The 25,972-nt window shown below is 47.4% G+C and overlaps 1 protein-coding gene across 16 annotated transcripts in view; it reads left to right on the forward strand.

Moving 5' to 3' along the window:
- ARHGAP22 (Rho GTPase activating protein 22) overlaps window positions 1–25,972 on the forward strand; it is a 225,972-nt gene that overhangs the window by 166,001 nt on the left and 33,999 nt on the right. For 9 of the 16 annotated variants that reach the window (XM_031015629.3, XM_063710097.1, XM_031015632.3 and 6 more), the window contains one exon: window positions 10,440–10,616. The exons of 2 other annotated variants lie outside the window; for them this stretch is intronic. In XM_031015629.3, the coding sequence (XP_030871489.1) occupies window positions 10,440–10,616 (177 nt within the window). Of the gene's footprint in view, window positions 1–10,439; window positions 10,617–25,972 lie in introns of those variants that run through there. 5 more of the 16 variants (XM_004049379.5, XM_055353905.2, XM_055353907.2 and 2 more) reach the window with 2 other exon arrangements.

Raw genomic sequence — 25,972 nt, forward strand, 5'->3', positions numbered from 1 at the left:
GCTGTCCCATTTCATTCTCCTGATGAGGTGGGTCCCTTTGGTTTCATCCCCCTACGGGTGCATGAGTCTGACAGTTGGGGAAATTAAGTCACTGTGCTCCACATTGAGGGAGCTGAGGTTTGACCCATAGACGTTGGACCCTAAGCACTGTTTAAGAGAGCCTCAGGGCCGGGCGTGGTGGCTTACACCTGTAATCCCAGCACTTTGGGAGGCCTAGGCGGGTGGATCACGAGGTCAGGAGATCCAGACCATCCTGGCTAACACGGTGAAACCCCATCTCTACTAAAAATACAAAAAATTAGCCGAGCGTGGTGGCAGGTGCCTGTAGTCCCAGCTACTCGGGAGGCTGAGGCAGGAGAATGGCGTGAACCTGGGAGGCGGAGCTTGCAGTGAGCCAAGATTGCACCACTGCATTCCAGCCTGGGCTACAGTGTGAGACTCCGTCTCAAAAAAAAAAAAAAAAAAGAGGCAGCCTCAGAAGTCTGTCATGTGTAATGGGATGGGGTGGAAACACAGTGGCCACACAGACAATTAAAAAAGAGGAAAAACCAGAAACTGTGATAATAGACACTCATCTTTCATAATGAATTTATTCCTGAAATATTTGCCAGTGTAATTCTTATTCATTTAAGTAAAGCTAATACTAATGTTTCCTAAGTTACAGAGAAGAAGGTCAGCATAAACCATGGAACACTGTAGAAAGTCCCCAAGTTTGTTGTAATCTTGTAATGCTCCATTTCATCTTCCTTGCACTCCCCTTTATTGCCATAAGGAAGATTTTATATTGAGAAAACAGAATGAGTTTATGGGCAAACAAATCTGTGTTTGAATTCCAACACCTCCACTTGACTGTTCATGAGCAAAGTTCTTAACTTCTCTGAGCCTCGGTTTTTCCACCTGTCAAATGGGGTCATCAATGCTCCTTCCTAGGGTGTCTATGAAGACTGCCTGGGACTGGGCCTATTAAGCACCTTGCAGGGTGTTTCATATAGAGTAGGCCCTTAGGCATGGTAATAGGGTTTTCACTTCTGGACAAGATAAAGTAACAGGGACCTATTTACCCTCCCTCCTGAAACAACCAAAGAAAGAAAAAGAAAAGAAAGATAAAAGAAAAGCACAAAATATTTGAAACAATGCTTTCAAGATACGTTAGGGAAGGACTGTGACCCCCAAGAGATGGGAAACAAGATGATTCCCTACATGTGCCCCAGCTGACTGCCTGGAGAAAGTTTGCAGGCTGTATGCAGGAAGGGGAGACCCAGGTGGAGCCCGCTGGACTCTGTGAGTTGAAGAGACAGAGCTAGAAGTCCAGACAGACCAAAACATCTAGAGTCTGCAGGGTAGCTGCTGAGGAGGAAAGAGCTGCACAGAGAGAAAAATACCTTGAGAATTGAGCCATGCACTCGTCACCATATGCACATGAGGAAAACTACCCCAGGGTGGGCAAAGAACTACCAGAAAGGATCAGAGGCAACAGCACCCACGCTAATGCCAGGCAAAGCATGGCACCTGTTCCTGCCTGCAAGACCGTAAAACCTAACAGCTTGTAGGGCGTAGGACAGAATATACAGAAGGGTTTTCCCTCAGTAGTGGGAAATAATTAGCTCTGTACTGAGTACTCTGGTTCCACCTAACAAATCTTAGAGGCAACATCTATAAGGATCAAACTCTTTCCAAGAATCTAATTTCATACCAGAAAAAGGCTGAAGAATATTTACGGAAATACAGAAACATTCATCACCCAACCATTTAAAAATCACAGTGTCTGGCAACTAATTAGAAATAACAGGAATGCAAAGAAGCAGGAAAATGTAGCCCATAATGAGGAGAAAAATAAAAAGCAATCAATTGAGACAAACCCAGAAATGACACAGATTTTAGAATTAGCAAAGACATTAAAACAGTTTTTCTAACTGTATTCTATATGATCAAAAAGTAGACACATGAAAGTTATTTTTTTTTAAAGACCTGATTAAACTTCTAGAGATCAAACCTATTACGTATGAGATGAAAACTAATGCTGGGTGGGGTTAATGGCAGATTAGACACACTAACATGAAAAGATTTGTGAAGACATAGCAATAGCAGCTAGCTGTATTAGTTTTCTGTTGCTGTTGTGACACATTGTTTACTATTTATTTATTTATTGAGACAGGATCTTGCTCTGTGGCATAGGCTGGAGTGCAGTGCATGATTACAGCTCATTGCAGATTGGAACTCCTGGGCTCAGACTCCTTAGTAGCTGGAACCACAGGCTTGGTCATGCCGTGCCTGGCTAATTTTTTAAAATTATTTTTCATAGAGTTGGGGTCTTGCCATGTTGCCCAGGCTGGTCTTGAACTGGGGCTCAAGCAATCCTCCCACCTCAGCCTCCCAAAGTGCTGGGATTACAGGCATGAGCCACTGTGCCTGGTGCCTGGCCTGTGACATGTTACCACAAACTTAGTGGCTTAAACAATGCAAATTTACCTTATGGTTCTGTAGGTCAGAAGTCTGACACAGGTTTCACTGGGCTTAAATCAAGGTGTCAGTAGGCCTGAATTCCGTTGTGGAGGGTCTGAGGGCGAGTCCATTTTTCTTGAGCTTTCCAGTTTCTAGAGGTTGCCTGCATTCATCAGCTCCTGGCTCCCTTCCTCCACCTTCAAGACCAAAAATGACAGATCAGGTTCTTCTCACATTTTATCCCTTCTGCTGTAGACACATCTCTCTCTTACACTCCTCTTCTGTCTTCCCCTCCACTTTTAAATACTCTTATGATTACCTTGAGCCCACTTGGATAATCTAGGATAATCTTCCTAGTTTAAAGCGGCCAGCTGATTAGCAACTTTAATTCCATCTGCAACCTTAATTCTTCACTGTGTAACCTAACCTAATCACAGGTTCCAGGGACAGGCATGTGGATGTCTTTGGGGGGCTGTTATTCTGCTACCACACTATACAAAAATAAAACACACAGAGAAAAAATATTTAACAAAAACAGAGCATCAGCGAGCTGCAGGATAACCTCAAGTTGTGTAATATACATGTAACTGGAATCTCAAGCAGGGACAGGGGATGGAAACACGTATTTGAAGTACCAATCGCCAAAATATTCCAAATGTTATGAAAACTATAAGCTCACAAATCTAAGAAGTTCAGTGAGTTCCAAGTATAGGAAACCTGAATAAAATTGCACTGAGGCACGTCATAATCAAATTACCCATAACTAGTGAAACAGTAAAAAAGTCACAAAACATCAAAAAATGAGGATGATGGCAAAATTCTCATGAGAAACAATGCAAGTAGAGCAACATCTTAACAGTTGTGAAAGAAAAACATTTCCAACCTTGAAGACTTTATCCAGTGAGAATATCTTTCAAAAATGAAGATGAATTAGTGATTCCCACACTCAATAGCTGAAAGAATTCATCACCAATAGCTGCATACTCCAAGAAATGTTAGAGGAAGACCTCCAGGCAGCAGTAAAATAATACCATATGGGAATCTGAATCTACACAACAGAATGAAAAGCACTGTGGTAACTACATGGGTAAATATATGCTTTTCTCTTATAATTTAAATATTTTCAAAAGATGTTAAGATTTAAAGTAAAAATAACATGGGAGGCCAAAACGGGTGGATCATCTGACGTCAGGAGTTCGAGAACAGCCTGGCCAACGTGGTGAAACCCCGTCTCTACTAAAAATACAAAAATTAACCTGGCGTGGTGTGCGTGCCTGTAATCCCAGCTACTCAAGAGGCTGAGAGAGGAGAATTGCTTGAACCCAGGAGGCAGAGGAGGTTGCGGTGAGCCGAGATTGCACCGCTCCACTCCAGCCTGGATGACAGAGCAAGACCCTGTCTCAAAATAATAATAATAATAATAATAAAATAATAAAATAAAAATAGCAACAATATATTATGGGATGTATAACAAAGTATACCAGTAAAAGGTAAGACAATCATTGCAAAAAAGGTCAGGAAAGAAGACATGGAAGTATAATCTTGTAAGATCTTTATATTATACATGAAGGGGTATAATATCACTTAATGTAGACTGTGATAAGTTAAAGATGTATACCATAAACCCTAAAGCAATTCCTACAGCATGAAGAGAGTGAGATTTTACTAATAAGCCAACAAAGCAGATAGAATGAAATCATTAAAAACAAAAAACAAAAACTCCATCCGAAACAAGACAAGAAAAGAGAAAAAGGACAGATAGAAAACAGAAGCCAGACTTAAATCTAAGCATCCCAATAATCACATTATAAATAAAGCTTATCAGATTGGATAAAAAGCAGGACCCAACTATATGCCTGATAAAAAATGCACTTAAAATGTAAAGACACAAATAAGTTAAAAGGATGGAAAAAGATAACATCATACTGACACTAATCAAAAGAAAACTGGATGGCTATATTTATATCAAGGATTTCAGACCAGAGTAAAAAATATGACTAGGGATGAATAAGGTCATTTCATAATGATAAAGAGGTCAGTTCTTCAAGAGGACATAACAGTCCTAAATATTTATGCTCCATAACAGCTTCAAATTACCTGAAGCAAAAACTGATAGAAATACAAGGAGAAAATAGACAAATCTAAAATTATAATTGGAGATTTGAATAGCCTTCTCTCAATAATTGATAGAAGAAGTAGACAGAAAAATCAGTATGGATATTGAAGATTTGAACAAAACTTTCAACTAGACCAAATTGACATTTATAGGACACTCCACCCAACCACAGCAGAATAATTTTTCTCAGTGCACTTAGCAAGTTCACTGAGCAAGATATACCATATTCTGGTACAATCCCCCCAAATTTGGAAACTAACACACTTCTAAATAACCCATAAATTAAAGAAGAAATCCAAAGGGAAACTAGAAGGTATTTTGAACTGAATTAAAATGAAAACACAACATATTGAAATCTGGGGGCTGCCTCTAAAGTAGTAGTTCAGGGGACAATTATAGCACTGAACTCTATAAGAAACTAGAAAATGACCAAATTAAACCCAAGGTAAGCAGAAGAAAAAAAAATAAAGATCAGAGTGGAAATCAATGAACTATGACCCAAGTCGGCAACCTACAACCTGCGGGCTGGCTGTTTGTTTTTGTAAATGAAGTTTACACAGATACAGTCATGACCTTTCGTTAACATATTGTCTTTGGCTGCATTTGCACTATAGTGGCAGAGTAAAGTAGTTGTGACAGAGACTATATGGCCTAAAAACCTAAAATGTTTGCCATCTAGTCCTTTAAAAACAAGTTTGCTAACCACAAAAACAAAAAAGTCAATGAAGCAAAAGGCTGATTTGTTGAGATCAATAAAATTGGTAATCCTCCAGCAAGGCTGATTGAAGGAGAAAAGGAAAAAGACAGAAATTACCAATATCAGGGTGAGAGAGGTAATATCAGTACAGCTTCTTCAGATAGTAAAAGGATAATAAAGGAACATTATGGACAACTTTATGCCAATTCATTCAATAACTTAGATGAAACTGACAAATTCTTTGAAAGACACAAACTAGTAAAGTTTACTCAAGAAGAAATAGATGTATATATTAAAGAAATTGTATTTGTTATTACAAACATTTCCACAAAGTAAACTCCAGGCCTAGATGGCTGCATTGGTGAATTATATCAAATATTTAAGGAAGGAATAATAGCAATTATCTACAAACTTCTAGGTTTGAAAACAAGGGAATATTTAATAGCTTATTCTGTGAGGCCACCAAAACCAGACCAAGACACTGTAAGTAAAGGAAACTGCAGGCCAATATCCCTCATGAAAATACATAAAATATTTTTAACAAAATTTTAGCAAATCAAAACAACAATATATAAAAGGGATAGTACATCATTACCAAGCGGGATTTCTCCCAGGAATGCAAGATTGGTTTAGCATTTGAAAATGTATTAGCGTAATTCATCAATTAACACACTAAAAAGATAAACTGTCATTACGATAGATGCAGAAAAGACATTTGACAAAATCTAACATCCATTCCCAATAAAAACGTGGCTCAGCAGCCAACCAATTTTCCACACAGGTGCCAAGAACATACACTGGGGAAAGGACACCCTCTTCAATAAGTGGTGCTGGAAAACTGGATATCCATATGCAGAAGACTGAGACTAGACCCCATCTCTCACATTTCTCTGTACAGAAATCAACTACAAATGTATTAAAGACTTACACATAAAACATGAAAGTATGAAACTACTGGAAGAAAACATAGAGGGAAAGACTCCAGGATGTTGGTCTAGTCAAAGACTTTATGGCTAAGGCTTCTAAAGCACAGGCAACAAAAACAAAAATAGCTAAGTGGGACTATATTAAACTAAAAATCTTCTGCACAGCAAAGGAAACAATCGGCAGAGTGAAGAGACAACCCGTTGAATAGGAGAAAAATATTTGCAAACTGTTCATCTGACAAGAAACGAATATCCAGAATATACAAGGAACTCAGCTGGCAAAACAACCCATTAAAAAGTGGGCAAAGGATCCTATAGACATTCCACAAAAGAAGACATACAAATGGTGAAGAGGTATATGAAAAAAATGCAGAGAAATGCAAGTCAAAACCACAATGAGATATCATCTTACCCCAGTTTGAATGCCTATTATAAAAAACACAAAAAAAAATAGACACTGGAGAAGATACTGAAAAAAGAAAACTCTTATACATTGTTGGTGGGAATGTAAATTAACACAGTCATTATGGAAAACAGTATGGAGATTTCTCAAAAAACCTAAAAGTAAAACCACCATGTGATCCAGCAATTCCACTGCTGGTATTTATCCAAAGGAAAGGAAATCAGTATATCAAAGGAATTAACCCATTTATGCCGGAGGTTGCAAATTTTTGGGGGAAAAATCAGACCTTGGCAGTGACCTAGAGCAGTAGGATATGCATAACTCCCACAAGCTTAGCGTTCCAATAATGGAACACTAGGCATAAATACGTTAATGTACCCCAATGTTTATTGCAGCACTATTCACAATAGCAAAGATATGGAATCAACCTACGTGTCCATCAGTGGATGAATGGATAAAGAAACTGTGGTATATATACAAAATGTTATACTATTCGACCATAGAAAAGGAATGAAATCATGTCATTTGCAGCAATGAATGGAACCAGCATATTAAGTGAAATAAGCTAGGCATAGAAAAACAAATATTGCATGTTCTCACTTATATGTAGGAGCTGAAAAGAAGATTGTCTCATGGAGGTAGAGATTAGAATGATGGTTACCAGAGGCTGAGAAGAGTCAAGCAGAGAGGGGGATGAAGAGAAGTTGGTCAATGGGTACACACATAGAGTTAGAATAAATTCTGATGTTCCATAGCAGGGTAGAGTAACAATAGTTAACAACAATGTATTGCATATTTCAAAATAACTAGAAGAGAGGACTTGAAATGTTCCCAACACATAGGAATAATAAACACTTGAAGTGAGGGACACCCCAAATTCCTAGAGTTGATTATTACACACTCTATGCATGTAACAAAACATCACATGTACTCCATAAATATGTACAAATATTATGTATCAATAAAAAAAACCTCTCAGCAAATTAGAAATAGAAAAGAACTTTCTCAACCTGATTAAGGACATCTTCAAAAAGCCTATAGCAGATAGACTTAATGGTGAAAAGCCGAATGCTTTTGCCATAAGATACAGGAACAAGCAAGAATGTCTGCTCTCACCACTTCTATTCAACATGGTATTTGAGGCTCTGGTCAGTGTCATTAGAAGAAGAAAGAAAGAAACGATTCCCAGTTGGAAAGGAAGAAGTAAACTGTCTCTATTTGCAGATAGCACGATTGCACATGGAGGTTCACTGGTGTCTGTAGAGAAATGATAGACTTTTCACCAAGTGGGGCTGGAATGTGCATATGCAGAAGAATGAACTTCAATTACACCTTCTCCCATATACAAAAAGTAACTCATAGACCTACATGGAAATCCTAAAACTGTGAAACTTTTGAAAGAAAACCTAGAAGAAAACTTTTATGGCCTTAGATGAAATAAAGATTTCTTAGATACAATACAGGAAGCACACTCAATAAATGAAAAAAATGATTAATTGGACTTTGAAAAATTAAAAAATTCTGCTCTTGGAAATACACTGTTAATAGAACGAAAAAAGAGAGAGACATGGACTGGGAGAAATATTTGCAAAGCAAATATCTGGTAAAGGCCTTATATCCAGAATATGTCAAGAACTCTCAACACCAATAATGGAAAATAAATAACCTATTTTAAAAATAGGCAAAAGATTTGAACAGATATTTCACCAAAGACGACACACAGATAGCAACTAAATACATAAAAGATGTCTAATATCATCAGTCATTTGGGAAATGCAAATTCAAACACCTGCACACCTATTCAGATGGCTAAAAGTAAAAAGTCTGAGCATAGCTAGTGTTGGTGTGTATGTGGGGGTCCCAGAACTGTCATACACAGCTGGCGGGAAAGTAAAATGGAGCAGTCACTTTGCAGAACAGTGTGTGGCCATTTCCTTAACAGTTATGCATATATAAAAATATACATAAATACTTAAAAAGTTAGACAGGCTGAGAGCACGTTAGGGCAGGACCCAGGACAGGGGCACAGCTCTGGGCAGGGCAGATCCAAGTTTTGTGGGGTCTGAAGCTTGTGTGACTTGGGTGGCCCTCTTCAGGGAAAATAATTTTCAAATGAGAAATTCAAGATTAGGTACAAAAGTGAATATTTAGGACAAACCAAGTAACCACAAATTCCTGGAGCTGTGGATCTCCAGGTTCCTTTTTTTTTTTCCAAGTCATCTTGAGATATTTTTCTAGGAATGCTGACATAGAAAAGCTTCCTGGTGGCATCTGGCTTCCTCTCCCCATCTTGCACACTCAGCCATTCCAGCCTTCGTAGCCCAAATGCTGTGCAGCACTGCTGTCCCCAAGGCAGAGCTGCTTCCAGGTGGCAACCTCAGTAGGTGGCACTGCCCACAGTCCTGTGAGTGACTACACCAGCCAACCGAGCAGCCTCTGGGGTTGGGCTCCGCTGTCTCAGCCTCCAGCTTCCTTCCTACTGACCTCCACAGCTCTGCTGCCCAGCGGCTGCCTGAGCCCTGGCGAGCAGGGCTTACCTGCGTAGTGAAGGGCTCCAGAGGGTATCACAGAGCCCTGGCTGCTCCTCACCCTCCTGAGCGTTGGGCCCCACGGCCTCTCCCCCTGCCTCCCCACAGGCCCGCTGTGGTGCCCTCAGCCGGGACACAGCCCCACCCTCTGCCTCAGCCCTCAGAGCAGCCTGCTTGGTTTCCCCAGTTCTTGGCAGAGAGATGGCAGGAGGGAGCGTGGAATGGCTGAGAGCCCAGAGCCGGGACTTGAATCTCTGGCTGTGCCACTCATTCGCTGTGCGCATTCAACAGGTTACTTAATTCCTCTGTGCTTCAGTTTTCTCATCTGTAAAATGTGGTTGGAAATAGTACCTTCCTCATGGAGTCACTATGGAGGATAAAGAACCCCAGGAGGGCATGTGTGTGGCAGCTGTGCTTACCAGAAGTGTCCCAGGCACGTACCAGGTGCTCAGTAAGCGCTGGTCCTGTCTGCTCTCCATCCCTGGGTCACAGCCTCCAGCAAAGCGTGGCTTGGGCCCACCCACCCCCTGGGAACACAGGTCTGTGGATCTCACACCCTACTGGCAGATAGTCCTGGGATGTCGGGGGGTAGGATGTATAAAGACAAACTCATTCTTGAAAACCCTAAAATTACCTGTGAAGTTCAGTATAAATAGTTTTTTGTATTTCCCAAAGATCAATTTGCTTACACATGAAAACTTGAGAACCAAAGAGGGGAAAGTCAGTTCACAAGCAACTGTCTGAGTTTTCCGATCCTTCTGCCTTTAGGTGCCGATCCACTGTCTAGCTGTGAGATGGGTGTGGTGGAGAATTCTGGGGCGCTGTGCTGCATCCTGGTTTAACATCCAGCCTCTGTGACCTTAATATATACGGAGACTCTTGTCTTCAGGATGGGGAAGGGAGGCCCTAATCTCCGAGCCAAAGTTAAAAGCACATAGTGACGTTTAACTGTGTTCTTAAAATGGGCAAAATTGATTTGAAACAAAGCATAAAGTGAGGCCACCCTGGGGCACTGAAAGTCTCTGAGCTGGCTTAACATCTGCATGCTTTATTTTCTAATAGTGTCCTGGGGTGCATTAAATTATTTCTATTTTGGCATGGGAAAATAACAAAGTGAGACAAAGGGAAAAAAGAGAAAATGGGAAAAGACTCCAAAGAAAGAGGTATGAGGTGTGAAAGGGATGCACTGTGAGATAAAAGCAAAGCTCAGCTGTTGCTGGAAGGACTTTGGGAATATCCCACAGGGAGTAATGCTGACTAGTGCCGGGGATGGAGAGTGTGCTGTGGGCAGGGACCCTGCGTAAGCCTGTGTCTCCCTGTCTTGCAGGTGGTGCCGGGGAGCGGGAGAAGGTGCCGGCCAACCCCGAGGCGCTCCTGCTCATGGCCAGCTCCCAGCGTGACATGGAGGACTGGGTGCAGGCCATCCGCCGGGTCATCTGGGCCCCGCTGGGCGGAGGTACTGCCCGTAGATCGCATGCCCACCCTCTAGAACCCTTGCCTCCAGGTAATCATGCCCCCTGCCTGTCCTGAGCCCCAAAGACCCTGCTCACTGAGGACTTGCTGGCTGCATCCTGTGCTTCTCACAGCAGGCTGGCCCTTCCACTGCCAGCCCTCGGGAGTCACCCAACGGCTGCCGTGTACTCACTTCCTCCTTTATTGAAAACTGTGTATTAGACATCTAAATGTACTGGATTCTATTCCAGGGGTGAGGAATTCATGAGGATAGGCCACACCTCCACCTTCCCTCATCTCCATTCTCTGTGGGAGGGATGGTAGACAAGGACATGTGTCTCATGGTGTCCAGGGGTGAGACATGTCACAAAGCCAGTGAAGCTCAGTGAGAGGATGGCGGGGGTGTGGTTAGGTGGAGTGGCCAAGCAGGCTTAATGCAGCAACGGGGAGCCAGGGGCATGCTGGGGAAGAGCATTCCAGCTGAGACATGGACACGTGCGAAGGCCCCGAGGTAGGGACGAGCTTTGGGAACACGAGGCATGTCAGGAAGGCCGGGGCCCCGAAGGAGTGGAGACCAGGAGAGTGGGAGGGCCTGAGGTAAGAGTGGTCGCCAAGGCCTTGGGGTCCTGGTGGGGATTTTTTATTTTGTTCTATATACAGTGGGATACCAGGAGGGCTCAGAGCAGGAGACACACAGGACCTGAGTCAGATTTATGTAAAAGGCTCCCTGGCCACCACATGAGGAGTGGACCATAGAGGGACAGGAGTAGACACAGCAGGCCAGGAGAGTCCATGGGGTGGGCATGCAGCTGATGGTGTAAAGTGGCCAGCTGCAGGTGTATCCTTAAGGTGGAGCTGCCAGGTTTTGCCTATGGTCTGGACATGGGGTATGAGAGAAATGAAAGGTGACTCTCAGCTGTGCAGTCGCTATCTCTAGGTTGGTGTCCGTATGAAGCGGTCATGAAAAGATCTTTCATAATGGGATCACCATGGCATTGGGGCCAGGGCCACCGACTCCCTGCTGAATGTGGAGACTGGGAGTCTGAAAGCTGGCTGGGCTGTGACCACACAAGCTGTGGACGTCCTCTTTCTCCCTATGGTGTTTGATCAGCACACAGTCTGGGCAGGGACTCACCTTTTGGGGCTCTGGGCCAATCTCCAGATTTCACAAGCCACATGGGCTGAGCCCCTTCCTTTGCTCCTCTGTTTGCCCACTCTCGTCTCCCACCCCTGGCTATGGTCTACCTGACCACCTTTCATTGAATGATAAGTCCCTTACAAGGAAGAGTCAATATAATGTTGAGAGTGAAAGTTGTTCTCTCAGGCTTCATGAATGATATCACACTGTCAGCCTTGGTCTCCTTGATCCCTGAAGGTTGCAGCACATTTGACTTAGGGCCCTAGATTAATGGCCTGGAAAGGTCTGAGCCCACCCGGGGATTTCTGCAGCCTCACAGTGGCTTTGGTTCCAGGTTGCTGAAAGTGAACTAGTGGAACAGAATAGAGCCCAGAAGCAGAATCTTACATAGTTGGACTTTGATGTATGACAGGTGGCACTTTTGAGCACCAGGGAAGGAACATTATCATAATCTTGGGGTAGAGAAAGAATTTTTAAATGAGTTACAAAAAAATACTAATCTATTATGAAATTGTTGACAAATTATATTTTATAAAATGAAGAGCATCTGTTTGTAAAATGTAGATTGAGAAAATGAAAAGATAAGCTATACATTGGGTGAAGGTGTTTGCAACACATATGGTCATCAAATTACTCACTCCCCAAACTCCTACAAATGAATGAGGCAAAAACAGACAAGGCAGCAGAAGCATGGGCAAGAGACTTGGACAGCCATTTCCTAAAATAAGAAATCCTCATGACCAGTGAACATAGGCTCCTGCGCACAACCTCATCAGTAATCAGGGAATTGCAAATTAAATCACAATGGGATACTTGTATGCACCCACCAGAATGACTAAATGACTGAATGAAAAAGACAGTTTCAAGTCGTGATGAGGATAGAAAGCTATAGAAACTTGCACGTGTTGCTAGGGAAATCAGCAGTGTCTGCTGAAGTTGATGCTGTGCACACCTGTGTCCCAGCAATTCCATATGAAGCATGTCCTACATAGAAATGTGTGTACAGGTATGCCAGGAAACTTGGATACATGGGATGTTCATGGCAGCCTTATTGATGATAGCCTGACACTAAGCCAAGTGCCCAGCAACAATACAATGGATGAATAACTATGACTCAGTCTTACAGTGGGAAACTCCACAACAATGGGAATGAATCCACTACAGTGCCACCCACATGCATGAATCTTAAAAACAATGTGGAACTAAACCCAAACAAACAAAATAACATGTTGTATTATCTACCTATATAACGTTGAAACACAGGGCAGAAGTAAACTTGTTATTTATAGATAGATAGGCAACAGAATATAAAGAAAAGCAAAGAAATGAATGCTATGAAAGTCAGGATAGTAGGGAGGAGGGAAGAAGTTAAGATGGGATGGGAGAGGGGCATACATATCTTAAATGTTCTCTAGCTTGGCTTGGGTAGTTACACAGGTGTTCCTTTTACAATGACATGTTTATCTGCATATTTATGCTTTAAGTGCTTTTCTAGATGTGTGCATATAAAAAATAAATCAAACAAAGGGAGAAACTTGGGGTCAAAGAAGTGAGATGACTTGCCCAAGATGACACAGCCAGCAAGGGGGCAGAACTGAGAAGTGGAGGTGGATGTTCTGACCTCAAAGACTGTGCTTGGTCCTGGCCCAAATAGCCCATCCAAGAGCTGCACCAAGACCGCACCCAGCAGGCCTGGCTCCCTGGCCACATGTCCATCTCCCTCTGTGCTTGCCCAGAATTGGGGATCTTTGGCAGAATCCCACATAGACCCTAGACTGACCCCTTCCCCAGGCCTGGCATTTATCTGCCTTCCCAGGCTGTGTGCTGAAGAACTCACAACCATTAAAACAGGAACTGCCATCAAAGGCGTTTATCTCCTTTCTCCCAGGAGTACAGAGGAAATGCAGAAATCTCAGGAGTTAGCGATGCCAGACGTGTCTGGGCATGCATGGTGCTGGCAGGTGGGCTCAGTCGGCCCCTGAAGGTTTTCTGGCAGAGCTGTTATTAGCCCGCATCCCCTGGGAAGGAGGCTTAGAGGATCAGTCTTTCTTTGACTGTTTTGTAACAGAGCCCCTGAGCCCTTCCTGGGGTGCTTATTCTGGCACCGGCAGGCCACCTCTGACAGACAGGAGTGGGCGGCGTGCCTGCTGCAGATGGGACAGCCCAGCCATCCCCTTGAGAAGTGGGAGCAGCCAGTGGTCAGGGGAGCCTCACTGCTGGTTGCCTGCCCAGCCCACCAAGCTGTGGCCACAGCTAGAGTGCCTCTCATTTGGGAACTCATCTGGTCATTCAGCCAACCTGCAATGGACTCGCAAATGTTCTAGGGGCTGAGGAGACAGCAGCGAGCTGGAGGGACAGGCACTGGCCTCATGGTTCTCACGTGCTAGTAGAGGAGGCGGGTGACCAGCTGAGCAGGCACATGGCAGGTTAGATGGTGGTGGGCACAGTGGGGACAGAAGAGGCAGGGAGGGGAACACAAGAGATAGGGTTAGGGTTTGGTGACTTTTGAGTAGAAGGAAAGAAAGGGTGGATAACAGCACAGGCAGAGGTAGGGGGCCCATCCTGGAAGAACAGCAAGGAGGCCAGTGTGGCCAGAGCAGAGTGGGCAAAGGGGAGGAGAGAGACCAAAGAATGAATGGCCTTGTCATCATGGTAGAGCTGTTAGCACCTCATGGCATGGAATAGAGAAGTGGCAGAACCTGGCCCATCTTCTACCAGGATCCTTCTGGCTGTCATGTTGAGAAAAGACCAAAGCCAGTTAGGAGCTCCTTACACAACAGTGCAGGTGAGAGGTGAGGGTGGCCTGGCCCAGTGGTGGTGGCGATAAGAAGTCATTGAATTCTTGATTTATTCTGAAGGTAGAGCCAGTGGTATTCCCCTGCTAAGATGGATGAGAGGTGTATGAGAATGAATGAGAGAAGTTAAGGATAATTCTGGGATGTTTTGATCTAAGCAATGGGAAGCTAATGAGTTAGCTGAGATAGAAAGACTACGGGAACTGCAGCTATTTGGAAGGAAGATATGGGCCCAGTTTGAGATACCTATAAGATGCTCAAGTTTAGATGTCAAGTAGGCAGGTAGATATTTCAGCCTAGAAATCAGGAGAGAGGACTGGGCTAGAGAGAGTATTTCGGGGGCTATCAGCACATAGATGGGGTTTGAAGTCATAAGGCTGAATGAGACAGCACAGAGCGAGGGAGGGACAGCAGAGGGGGTGAGAAAGAGAGCAAGCCCCAAGAGGGAGGAGAGCCAGAAGCCACCAGTGTCCCTGAGCCAAGTGAAGGAACAAGGGCAGTGATCAACTGCAGCCAAGTGCTGCTGATAGATCAACCAGAGGGTGAAAGCTGAGCAGTCATTGGTGACTTGAGCAAAGGGGCTTTTGTGGAATGCCTGATAATAGTGGGAATGAGAAAGGATGATAGGAGGGGAATTGGAGTGTCAGCATAGCCAACTCTTTCAAAACGTTTGCAGAAAAGGGAAAGAGAGAAATGGGGACAGCAGCTGGAGGAGGAGGTGAGGTAAAGAGGAAGTTGGTTTATTTTTTTAAGTTGGAAGACAAAGCATCATTGCAAAAGATTGATGGTGTAGGAGGGACAGAGAATTATTGCTGGAACACCAGTGTCTCATGGATATAGATACAAAAATCATCCACAAAATACTAACATGCTGAATCCAAAGAATTATACGCCATGATGAAATGAGATTTATCGTAAGAATGGAAGGGTGATCTAATGTCTGAAAATCAATTAATGTACTATATTAACAGAATAAAGGACAAAAACACATGACCGTCTTAGTAGACTAGAAAAAGCATTTTATAAAATCCAGCACCCTTTAATGATTAAAACACTCCAGAAACTAGGAATAGAAGTGAACTTCTATTCTATCCCTAGGAATAGAAGGGAATTCCTATGATAAAGGGCATCTCCAAAAAGCCCACTGATAATATCATACTTAATCGAGGAAGACTGGCTAATTTTCCTCCAACATCAGGAACAAGACAAGGATTCTTGCCTTCACCACTTCTATTCAGCATTGTACTAGAGGTTCTAGCCAGGTCAGTTATGCAAGAAAATGAAATAAAATGAAGCTTGATTTAAAAGGAAGACATTAAAGTATCTCTGTTTGCAGATGGCGTGATCTTGTATACAGAAAGTACAAAAAAACTATTAGAATTAATTAAAAATTCAGCAAGGTTGAAGGATACAAGATTAGTATATACAAACCAATTTTATTTGTGTAGAGTAGCCATGAGCAAACTGAAAATGAAATTAAGAAAATTTCATCTACAGGAGCATCCAAAAGAGTAAAATACTTAGGGATAAATTTAGCAAAAAAAAGTATAAAACTTATATTCTGAAAATAACAAAGCATTGCTGAAAGAAATTGAAAAATATCTAAATAAGAAGAAAGACATCCCATGTTCAGGAACGAGAAGAGTTGATATTGTTAAGAGGCCAATACTCCTCAAACTGATCTCTGAACTTCCACGCCCAGTTCAGGGAATGCAGCCCCAGAAGGATGCATGGGGCAGTACCTCCTTGCCAGCTCTCTCTGAGAGGAGAGAGAAGGGAGACAATAGTCACAGGGTCCCCAGGGCTGCCTCAGCATCTGGTGGGTGCTTGAACATGTGTGTCCCTTGCCTGGTTGTCTGCAGAGAGTCTGCAAGCCCCCTTAAAGCCTGGAATTTATATGCATAGGAAGGGGTTTAGCCAAGCCCATTGCATTGAAGTGTGAGAGGAGGCAGAGTGAGGCTTTGGCAACAGGCTTGGGTCTAGGTGTGATTTGGCTCTGCCACTTGCTTGCTGCATGACCTGGCACACCTCTTATCTTCACTGTACCTCTGTGTCCTTGTTTGCAAAATAGGAAGAATAATATCTTTTTTGGAGGATTGTCATAAGAATTAAGAGAGAAAATGGACATAAAGTGCTCAGCACTCTCTTAGAACTAAATAGTTCTCATTCATTCATTAAACACTTATTGAGACCTGTCACATGCAGGCAGAGGACTCAGCAGGGAAGAAAACAGTGTACAGTGTACAATTCAGTGGCATTAAGTGTATTCACACTGTTGTACAACCATCACCACCATCCATCTCCAGAACTTTTTCATCTTCCCAAACTGAAACTCTGGCTTCCTCCCTCCAGCCCTGGGCAGCCACCATTCTACTTTCTGTCGTTATAAATTTGACTGCTCTAAGCACCTCATGTAAGTAGAATCCTGTAGTATTTGTCTTTTTGTGACTGGCTTATTTCATTTTGCATAATGTTCTCAAGTTTCATCTATGTGGAATATTGGAATTTCTCTCTTTTTTAAGCTCAAATAATATTCCATTTTATGGATATACCACATTTGTTTATCCATTCATCCACTGATGGACACTTGAGTTGCTTCTGTGTTTCAACTATTGTGAATAATGCTGCTGTGAATATGAGTGTGCAAATATCTCTTTGAGTCCCTGATTTCAATTATTTGGGGTATATACCCAGAAGTGGTATTGCCAGATCATATGGTAATTCTATTTTTAATTTTTTGAGGAGCCTCCAGACCATTTTCCACAGTGGCTGCCCCATTTTATATTCCCACTGGCGGTACACAAGTTTTCTAGTTCGTCTACATCCTCACCAGCACTTGTTTTCTGTTTTTTTTGGGTTTTTTTTAATAGCCATCCTAACAGGTATGAAGTGTTATCTCATTGTTCATACGGTGTTGAAAGAGGTGAGAGAGTGAGCCAAGGGGACATCTAGTGGAAGTGTGCTAGACTGAGGCCACAGCTTGGGCAAAAGCAGAACATCTGATGTGGTCTAGAAGCAGCACATAGGCAGATGGGCTGGAGGGAGTGAGGAAGGGAGCCAGATGGGAGTGGCCAGAAGGTAGAGGCTTCCTGGGCCCCTTTCAGTACTCTAGCTGTTATTTTATTTTATTTTGTTTTATTTTATTTTATTTTATTCTTGAGACAGAGTCTCGCTCTGTTGCCCAGGCTGGAGTGCAGTGGCACAATCTTGGCTCACTGCAACCTCTGCCTCCTAGGTTCAAGCAATTCTTCTGCCTCAGCCTCCTGAGTAGCTGGGATTACAGGCACGTACCACCATACCCGGCTAATTTTTGTATTTTGAGTACAGCAGGGGTTTCACCATGTTGGCCAGGCTGGTCTCGAACTCCTGACCTCAAATGATCCACCTGCCTCGGCCTCCCAAAGTGCTGGGATTACAGGCATGAGCCACCACACCCAGCCGCTGTTACTCTTTTTTTTTTTCTTTTTTTGAGCTGAGTCTTGCTCTGTCACCCAGGCTAGAGTGCAGTGGCGCTATCTGGGCTCAGTGCAACCTCTGCCTCCCAGGTTCAAGCGATTCTCCTGCCTCAGCCTCCCGAGTAGCTGGGATTACAGGCACCCGCCACCGCACCCGGTGAATTTTTGTATTTTTAGTAGATACAGGGTTTCACCATTTTGGCCAGGCTGGTCTCCAACTCCTGACCTCGTGATCCACCCGCCTCAGCCTCCCAAAGTGCTGGGATTACAGGTGTGAGCCACCGCGCCTGGCCTGGCTGCTGTTACTCTGAAATGAGGAGGGGGCATTGGAGGGCTTTGAGCCGAGAAATGTCTTGATGTAATACATCATTTAAGAGGACCACTCTGCCTGCTGACCAGAGTTGTACAAGAGGGAGCTGGAGATGAATTTGCAATAATCCAGGCAAGAGAAGGGGGTGCTCTCCCTGTGGTCAGGGTAGTGAAAGTGATCAGATTCCAGATCTATTTTGCAAGTAGGATGATAAGCTCTCCTGGCTGTGGATGTGAGGAAGGGCGCAGTGGAGGCTAACTCCAAGGTGTCTGGCTGGGCATCTGGAGGCTGGAGTTGTTATGAAGTAAGAAGGGAAGACTTAGCACAGAGCTGGTTTGGGAGGCTATGGCAAGACCATAGCTCTGTTTGGACACGTTTAGGTTTGAGGTGTCTGTGAGTCATTAAACCAGTGGAGATGCTGAGCGGGCAGTTGGATTCAGAAGTCTGGGGGCTGGGACTGGTGCTAACTAGCACAGTGGTAACAGTTCCACTATGGCCAGCAGGCACCGCCAAGCAAAGCCCTGAAGCTGTTTGTCCCAACCTTACCAGTGGCAGCGCAGAAGGCAGTCTTGGGGCTAGGAGCCCAGCTGGGAAAAGGTGTCCCTGACCAGAGTAACTGCTTGGTGCTGGGGCGGGGCATGGTGCCAGAGACAGGCAGTAGGCCTGTGGTCATCATCGGAACTGCACTGCCCTGGCCTGGCTGTGTGGGAATCTCACAGGCCTCTGGAGGCTTTTCTCAGACCCCCAGGAGTCAACTCTCCTGCCCTTGGGTTCCTCTGGAATCATGGGTAGAAAAAAGAAGTGAGAAACACAGCTCCCTGAAGCCCTAGGGCAGGACATGTGACATGGAAAAAAATCCAACCTTGGGACAACCTGGTGGGACGAAATGCAACCTTGTTAGCTGGTAGTGGTCATCATTTGATGGAATGACATCTCTAAAAGGAAGCCCTGGAGGCATAATCAGATTCAGAGTGAAAGGTGATTACCCCCAGGCCAGGCTGCCAGTGGTAGAGCCCAAGGTCCTAGTGGACCACTTCTCCCCAGCACTGCTTGCTCTATATCCCAGCCCTACTGGGAGATTCAAGAAGACAGTCTTATTTCTAGTTCCTGTGAATGTCAACCTGCCTGGCCAGTGGGTCTGGGCTTTTCCAGGCAGCCCTTCCAAAAGGGGAGAGAAAGGACTCTTGCAGACCTGGGCTAGGCCTCAGGTCACTAAGCCAGCAGAAGGGGTACTTGAGACTAGTTCTGGTGCCTTCCGTCCATTCTAGTGGGCCCTATGGGTCCATGTACTCAAGTGGAGAAGATGTCCCTATGGACCTTGGATCCTGTTCAGGCTCATAGAGGGCAGGCCTGGCCTCTTCTGGGTATAGAGGGTATTCAGAGCACACTGGGGCCTCCTTCCCCTGCAGCGCTCAAGGCTTCTCCCCTGCCAGAGCCCAGGAGCCTGAGAACTTGGATCCCCAAGGCAGAGGAAATGGCCTCCAGCCACAGCCACCCTCCCCCACCCCTGCTGATGGGACAGCCACAGAGCTGTTTACCAGAACAAAGGCCAGAGCAGCTGCCTTATCTAGGGAGAGCCTGGTAAGCTAGTCGGGATGATTTACAGGGGGCTGTCACCACTGCTTCCTGCAAAGGTCAGGACGCTAACGTTCAACACTCTTTTAACCACCTTGCTGGTTCATTAAGCCCTTCCTTCTCAGCAGCTCTGATGAGAAATGCCCATCAGCTTGGCCGGTTTGGTTTCAGTCTGGCTTCAATAGACCTCAGATCACAGAACCAGAAAAGAGTTTGTCTCCATTATTGCTAAGATGGGGATGAACCCCTGGGGACCCCAGCATTTCCTATCCTGGACTCTGTGTCCCTGCTGAGCCTGACAATAGCCCTGTGAAATCAGTCCCATTATATCCCACTTTTGGTGAGGAGACAGAATCAAGGAGGCTCCAGCATTTTGTCCAGACCACAAATAAGTGGGAAGCTGGCATTTCAACCTAGGTCAGCTGGAGTGCAGAGCCTGGGTGCTGGCTGCCTGCTGTAGAGAGCAGGATGCCAGAAAGCCTCAGGGTGTCCTAGGGTTGGGATCTTTGTCTCTCAGCTTGTTCCAAGTGGCCCTGGAGGACTTCAGCCCACACATCCTGAGAGAAGAGGAAGGGAGCTCACACTGGCTATGGGCTGCCCTTGCCAGGAGTTTGGTACAATCTGGAGGCAGCAGAGACTCAGAGGTTCAGCAACTTACCTAACAACATACAGTGGGGCTGGGGGCAGCACAGCCCACCTCCAGAGTAAGCTCATCGCTGGATGCTGTTGCCAGGTAGGCCTCAGCGCATTCTACCCACTAGATCTGAGTTGTCTTGGTCGGGGAGGGAGGCATAATTAAGACTGAAGGAAGAAGCAGTCCCTGAGGTCCTGGATCCCAGCCCTAGCCAGGGAGCTGTTGTACACACAGCTCAGAGACAAAGACCATCCAGAGTGAAGAGGCCAACTGTTAACTGGGTTGCTTGTGTGATTGGACAGACTCAGGTTGTCAGCTCCCCAGCCCTGCCCTGAGAAGGCAGTCTCATGACTGTCTCTGCACTCCCATCCCCAACAGGCCCCACAGCTAAAAACCACCCCTGAGGTGGGGTGGGCATTGGCAGGGCCAGGGCTTCACCTGGAGCTCAATGTGGCAGTGCCTGCCGGAGCCTTCTAATGGGTGGTGCCTGCAGGCCTCTAGCCATGTGGAGCTCCTGGGTAGGGGTGGAGGGCACTCTGCAGAGACTGGCCAGTCTGACTCTGAGACACAGGCCGGGAAACCATGGCTCAGAGCAGAGAAAACATGTGGGCAGCAGACCCTGCCTGCTCACCTGAGAGAAGCCTGCCGGCCCCTGGTTGGTGGGAGCTTCTGCTGAGCCCTTGGCCTCTGCTCTTTAACATGGACAGGGCTGCTCAGAGCTGGCAGGTCCCTGGGCCGTGAGAATGCCAGGCTCTGTTGGTAGGTGGAGGGCAGACATTCCTTGGCTTGTGACACCCTGCACCAACCTGCCCTGGCACCCTCATGTTCACCTGAGCTCTGGGGAGGGAGAAAACAGCTCTGTGGCCCCACTCCCAGTTTTGAGGACCTTAGCCCCCATACTTAGTGTCAGGGCCAGGACTAGGGATCCTCACTGGCCTGGGGCACAAAATGTAAGGGGGCACCAAAAAAACTCAGTAATCAAGATATTTTATTGTAATCTTTTAAAAAATGAACATGAATACAAAAATATCCTTATATTAGGTCCCCATTGCAGCTCTAACAAACTGCCAGAAATTTGGCAGCTTAAAACAACACAACGTGATTATCTTCTAGTTCTGGAGGTCAGAAGTCATAACCAGTCTTCTAAGGCTAAAATCCAGATGTCAGCAGGACTGGTTTCTTGTAGGACATGGGGAGAAGCAGTTCCTTGTATCTTTAACCTTCCAGGGGCTACAGCAAGGCCTTGGCTGCGGCTTCAGCACTGCAGTCTCTGCCTCTGTCCTGCCCCCACCGCCTCCACTGTGGTCAAACTTCCTTCTGCCTTCCTGGTAAAAGAACCCCTATGATTGCACCTGGCCCCTCAGATAACCCAGGTTAACCTCTCCAGCCCTCATCACACCTACAAAGTCTCTTGTACTGTGTAAGATAACACAGCCACAGGTTCCAGGGATCAGGATATCTTGTGGGGAAGGGCATTATTCAGCCAACCACATCCATGGTCAAATGCGAACATGTGAAATAAAGGCAGGAACGTGGTGGGATTGGGGTGGGAGGCACTCACCCTCAAGGCCTGCGCAAGTGCGTAGCTGCTCCTTTCTGTATTGAAAACTTTGATCTTTTGTTCATCAAAGATTTTTTGCCTAATATTTATTCTTAAAAGTATTACAGTGAAGTGTTTATCCTAGTTACTGAGTGAGGTTTTGGGTGCCCCTTAAATTGTGCCCCTGTGGTGAGTGCCTGGCTTGTTTCACCCTAGGCCAGGCTCTGCCTAGAATGAGCAAGAGGCGTGACCCAGCTCTGCACGTCCAGCTTGAAGAAGGGCCCCAGCCTCTTCCAGCCCCAGGGCCGCAAATCCCTCCCTTAAGAATTCTGCCCTCCTACCCTTGGGACTCCCATCCCTGCTACTGGCGTTGCACTGCCCCTAGCCGTGCCTCTCTGTCCACCTGCCTTCCTGGTGTATGCATTCCAGCCCTCACCCTTTGGAAGTATGGGGATTGTGGGCTGGTCTCAGAAACCTAACCCAAGAAGAATACAGGCTTTGCAGAAAGATCATGTAGGTGTTAATGAAGGTCCATCACCAGCTGTATGACCTTAGGCAAATCACACAACCTCTCTGATTCTCTGTAATATAGGGAAGCTAATACCCCTCAGACTGCTCAGGGGCATACTGTATGTCAAGTCCAAACCACTATCTCTGGCACTAGGGTGCCCAGGCAGGAAGAGGCCAGAAGGGCCTGGAGCCTGGACCCCCACTGTGAAGCCAGCACCTCTTCCTTGCTGGGTGACCCAGACTCAGTTACCTAACCTCCCTGGACCTCCATTGCCTCACCTGGAACACCTGCTTCCCAGGCGAAGGGTTGAGCGGGCGCTCCAAAGCCGGTCCTGGGCAAAGAGGGAAGGGATTCCTGCGGTGCCCGGGAACGTGGGGCATTAGGGGAAAGGGTGTGAAGTTTGACACCGGAGATCCCTCACGGGGGCCTACTTCGGGCGTGGCATCCCAGGCAACTCACAGATCCTGGGCCCTCCCTCGCCTCAGGGTCCGGGCCTGGGGCGGCGCTGGCCGGGGCGGGCGGGCGGCGGGCAAGACGCTACCTGCGCGCGTGCCGGGCATTCCAGCCGCCGCCGCGCCGCCGCGACTGGGCGCGCCATGGGCCTGATGCCGGCCGCGCGGGCCTACTCCGGGTGCAGCGCCTGCCCGCGGCCGCCCTGCCGCCTGCCCGCCTGCTGCGCGCCCGCCGCCCCAGGTAGGGGCGGGACGGGGTGCAGGCGCCCCCGGGCCCGCCAGAGAAGCTGCGTCTCCGGGCCAGAGAGGCGCTCGAAGCTGGGACCGGCGCAGCGGGCGAGAGCGCCGCGCATGCGTCTCGCGGGGGTCGGCGGGGAGCCTGGGGGAGTTTGGGTGTCACCGCGGATCTGGTGCTGCGGGACGGTTCCCAGGGGGCGAGGGTCGTGCGTATCCGAGGGAAGAAACAGGGACCGGAGGCGTCCTTCAATCTCCTGCTGGCTGTGGGCGTCCCGCATGTAGAGACGAGGACTTAGAGTCTGGGAGGGGCGCAGGGACTTGCAAAGGATCCCTCCCCACCCCGAACTACGGAGGGGACACAGCGGGATCCGAGCCTCGGGCTCTGACCCCAAGCCTACCTGGGCCACAGGAAGGGTGTGGGACCGGCGGCCCCAGGAGGAGGGAATCACTTCTGCCCTGGGGTGGACTGCCCAGGGCAGGACCCTTCCAGGTGAGCTTAGCCTCTACTGTGCTCCTCCAGGCCTGTACAGGTGGGGAGCAGGAGAGTTTTCAGCTGTGCCAGCTGGCTGGTGGATCTTACCGCTTACAGCCCTGGGGGCAATTCTGAAGCTCGCTAGTACTTAGCGCAGAGCCTGGAAGTGACAGAGTTGGCCGGCCAGTGAGTGCCTGCACTGACGGACAAAGGGTGGGGTGGTTGCATGGAAGATGGTGAGTGTTGGGGTACAGGGGACCCGAGAGCAGGAAGGCCTGGAGCCAAGAGGGAAACTGTGGAATTACCCAAAGTTTGGGAGTCTCTAGAGAGAATTTTAGAATTACTTTCCTCATTGTGCCTCTTCCCAGACTATGTCATTGCCCGCTCCTGTAAGAGTGAAAAGCAGGCATATGACTGAAGCAGACCTGCTGCGCAGCTGCACTCTGCTCCGGGATCGGCTCCAAGAGGGAATCCCAGGTCTCCCTTCCCTGATGCGGCCTTCGGGGTGGAACTCAGGGGCAGGCAGAACCTGTCCAGGAATTGACCCTGCAAGGTCCGGAGAAAGCCGCATTTCAAAGCTCCTGCTCCCGGGTGCCTGGTGTGGTCGATCTCCCGTGGACGCTCACACCCCGGAAGGTGGCCAAGCCCAGCTCAGAGAGGCTTAGGACAGTGCCCAGGGTCATAGAGGACGCGGATTGGAGCCAGCGGACTGCTCTGCCTGGGCTTCCTCTCCGGTGTGGGATTCCCGGGGAGGGGAGTGAGGGACGACTTTGCCAGGGGAACGCTGGCGGGGGAGGCCTGGCAGCAAGTTCATCAAGAGGAGAGGCAGCCTCTGCCAGTTTCCCCTGCGGTGGCAGAGCCAGTGCTCTGTAAAGAGCATGGGCTGGGACCTCGAGGAACCCACACGATGGCTGGGTTTCCAGGGAGCCGACAAACCTACTGGAACTAGTTTTTGGCAAGGCTCCCCTCCGAGGGTGCCAGGAGAGCTGAGGGAGTTCAGCCAGGCGGGGGCAGGCCCTGCCAGGCTCCCGAGAGACCCTGATGAGGGGAGGGATTGGTGGGGCCCCTAATAAGGGAGGCCGGGCCCAGAAGCCCCAGCACAGGGTGCCTCCCACAGGAGGGCCGCAGGGAAGGAAGCCTCTTGGGAGGCTGAGCTGGAATGAGACCTTCTCACAGCTCCTGGCAGCTCCCCTCCAAGGGTTCCAGTGGCCAGCTGGGAATGTGGGGCCAGTCTGCAGCCTGGTAGTACCTGGGGGCTGGGCCTCAGGGAAGTCTCGCCCTCATAGCACCCCCTAAAGACAGGTGTGATCCTCCCATTTTATAGATTTCATAGATGGAGAGACTGAGCCCCAGGAAAGGGAGGCAGCTCCTCTCCTCAGTGGGTTAGCCAGGACGTCCACCAGACCAGTGCTGGTGCAGACCCAGAATCTTTGTCTCTGTGACCTTTGGCCTTGAACATCGTCTACTTTCCCGTGTCCCCACCTCAGCCCCACCATGCCAGGGCAGGGTGCTGCCAACCATGCTCCTTCACCCCTGCCCTCTGACGCCCATGCTCCTCCGTCATGTGCCCTGCACCCCCACCCGCCTACCTGGCTTCTTCCTGCTCATCTTTAGATGTTGGCTTCAGCATCACCTCCTCCCTGAACCTGTTCTCTCTAGAAGTGCCCAGGACCCTGTGGATGTCCCTTTCCTGGCTCTTCCATCCCTGTTTTGGGAAAGTGGTCAGGAAGGCGCCATGGGGGAGCAGAGGGGTAGTGGTTGTGCTGGGGCTGGGAGCTGCTTGGATGTGCGGGCACTGTACAAATGGTGGGCTGGCCCAGGCTCTGCACCCCTAGGGTCTGGTGGAGGGAGTAGGGCAGGGCCTTGCCTGCCTGCCAAGTTTGGGCTTTATCCTGAGGACGATGTGTGTGGGGGAACAGGGAGCAGGGGAGGCCCCAGGGAGATTTATATGTTTACAGCCTTCAGGGCAGCTCTCTAATTCCTAGAGTGGGGCCAGGCACAAAGTATAGGGGTTATGGAAAGGTGGATGGACAGACAGACAGCAGGAGTTTTGGGGGTAGGAGATGGGACAGCAGGCAGGGCTGGAGCCAAGAGATGGCTGGGTGGAATTACCCATGCTCCATGGGCTTCCGGAGAGAATTTTGGAATTTTTTCCCCGTGTATCTCTTCCTTGACTGTGGCCTTCAGTCAGCTGTGAGCTGAGGGTGGGGCTGAACGCTGTGAGTTGAGATGGGTGGCAGCCCTGGAGAGCTCGGTCCCCTCCTTCACTGGCTCTCCTTGGCCTCTGCT

Source organism: Gorilla gorilla, chromosome 8 (genome assembly GCF_029281585.2).
Source record: "Gorilla gorilla gorilla isolate KB3781 chromosome 8, NHGRI_mGorGor1-v2.1_pri, whole genome shotgun sequence".
Lineage (NCBI taxonomy): Eukaryota > Metazoa > Chordata > Mammalia > Primates > Hominidae > Gorilla > Gorilla gorilla.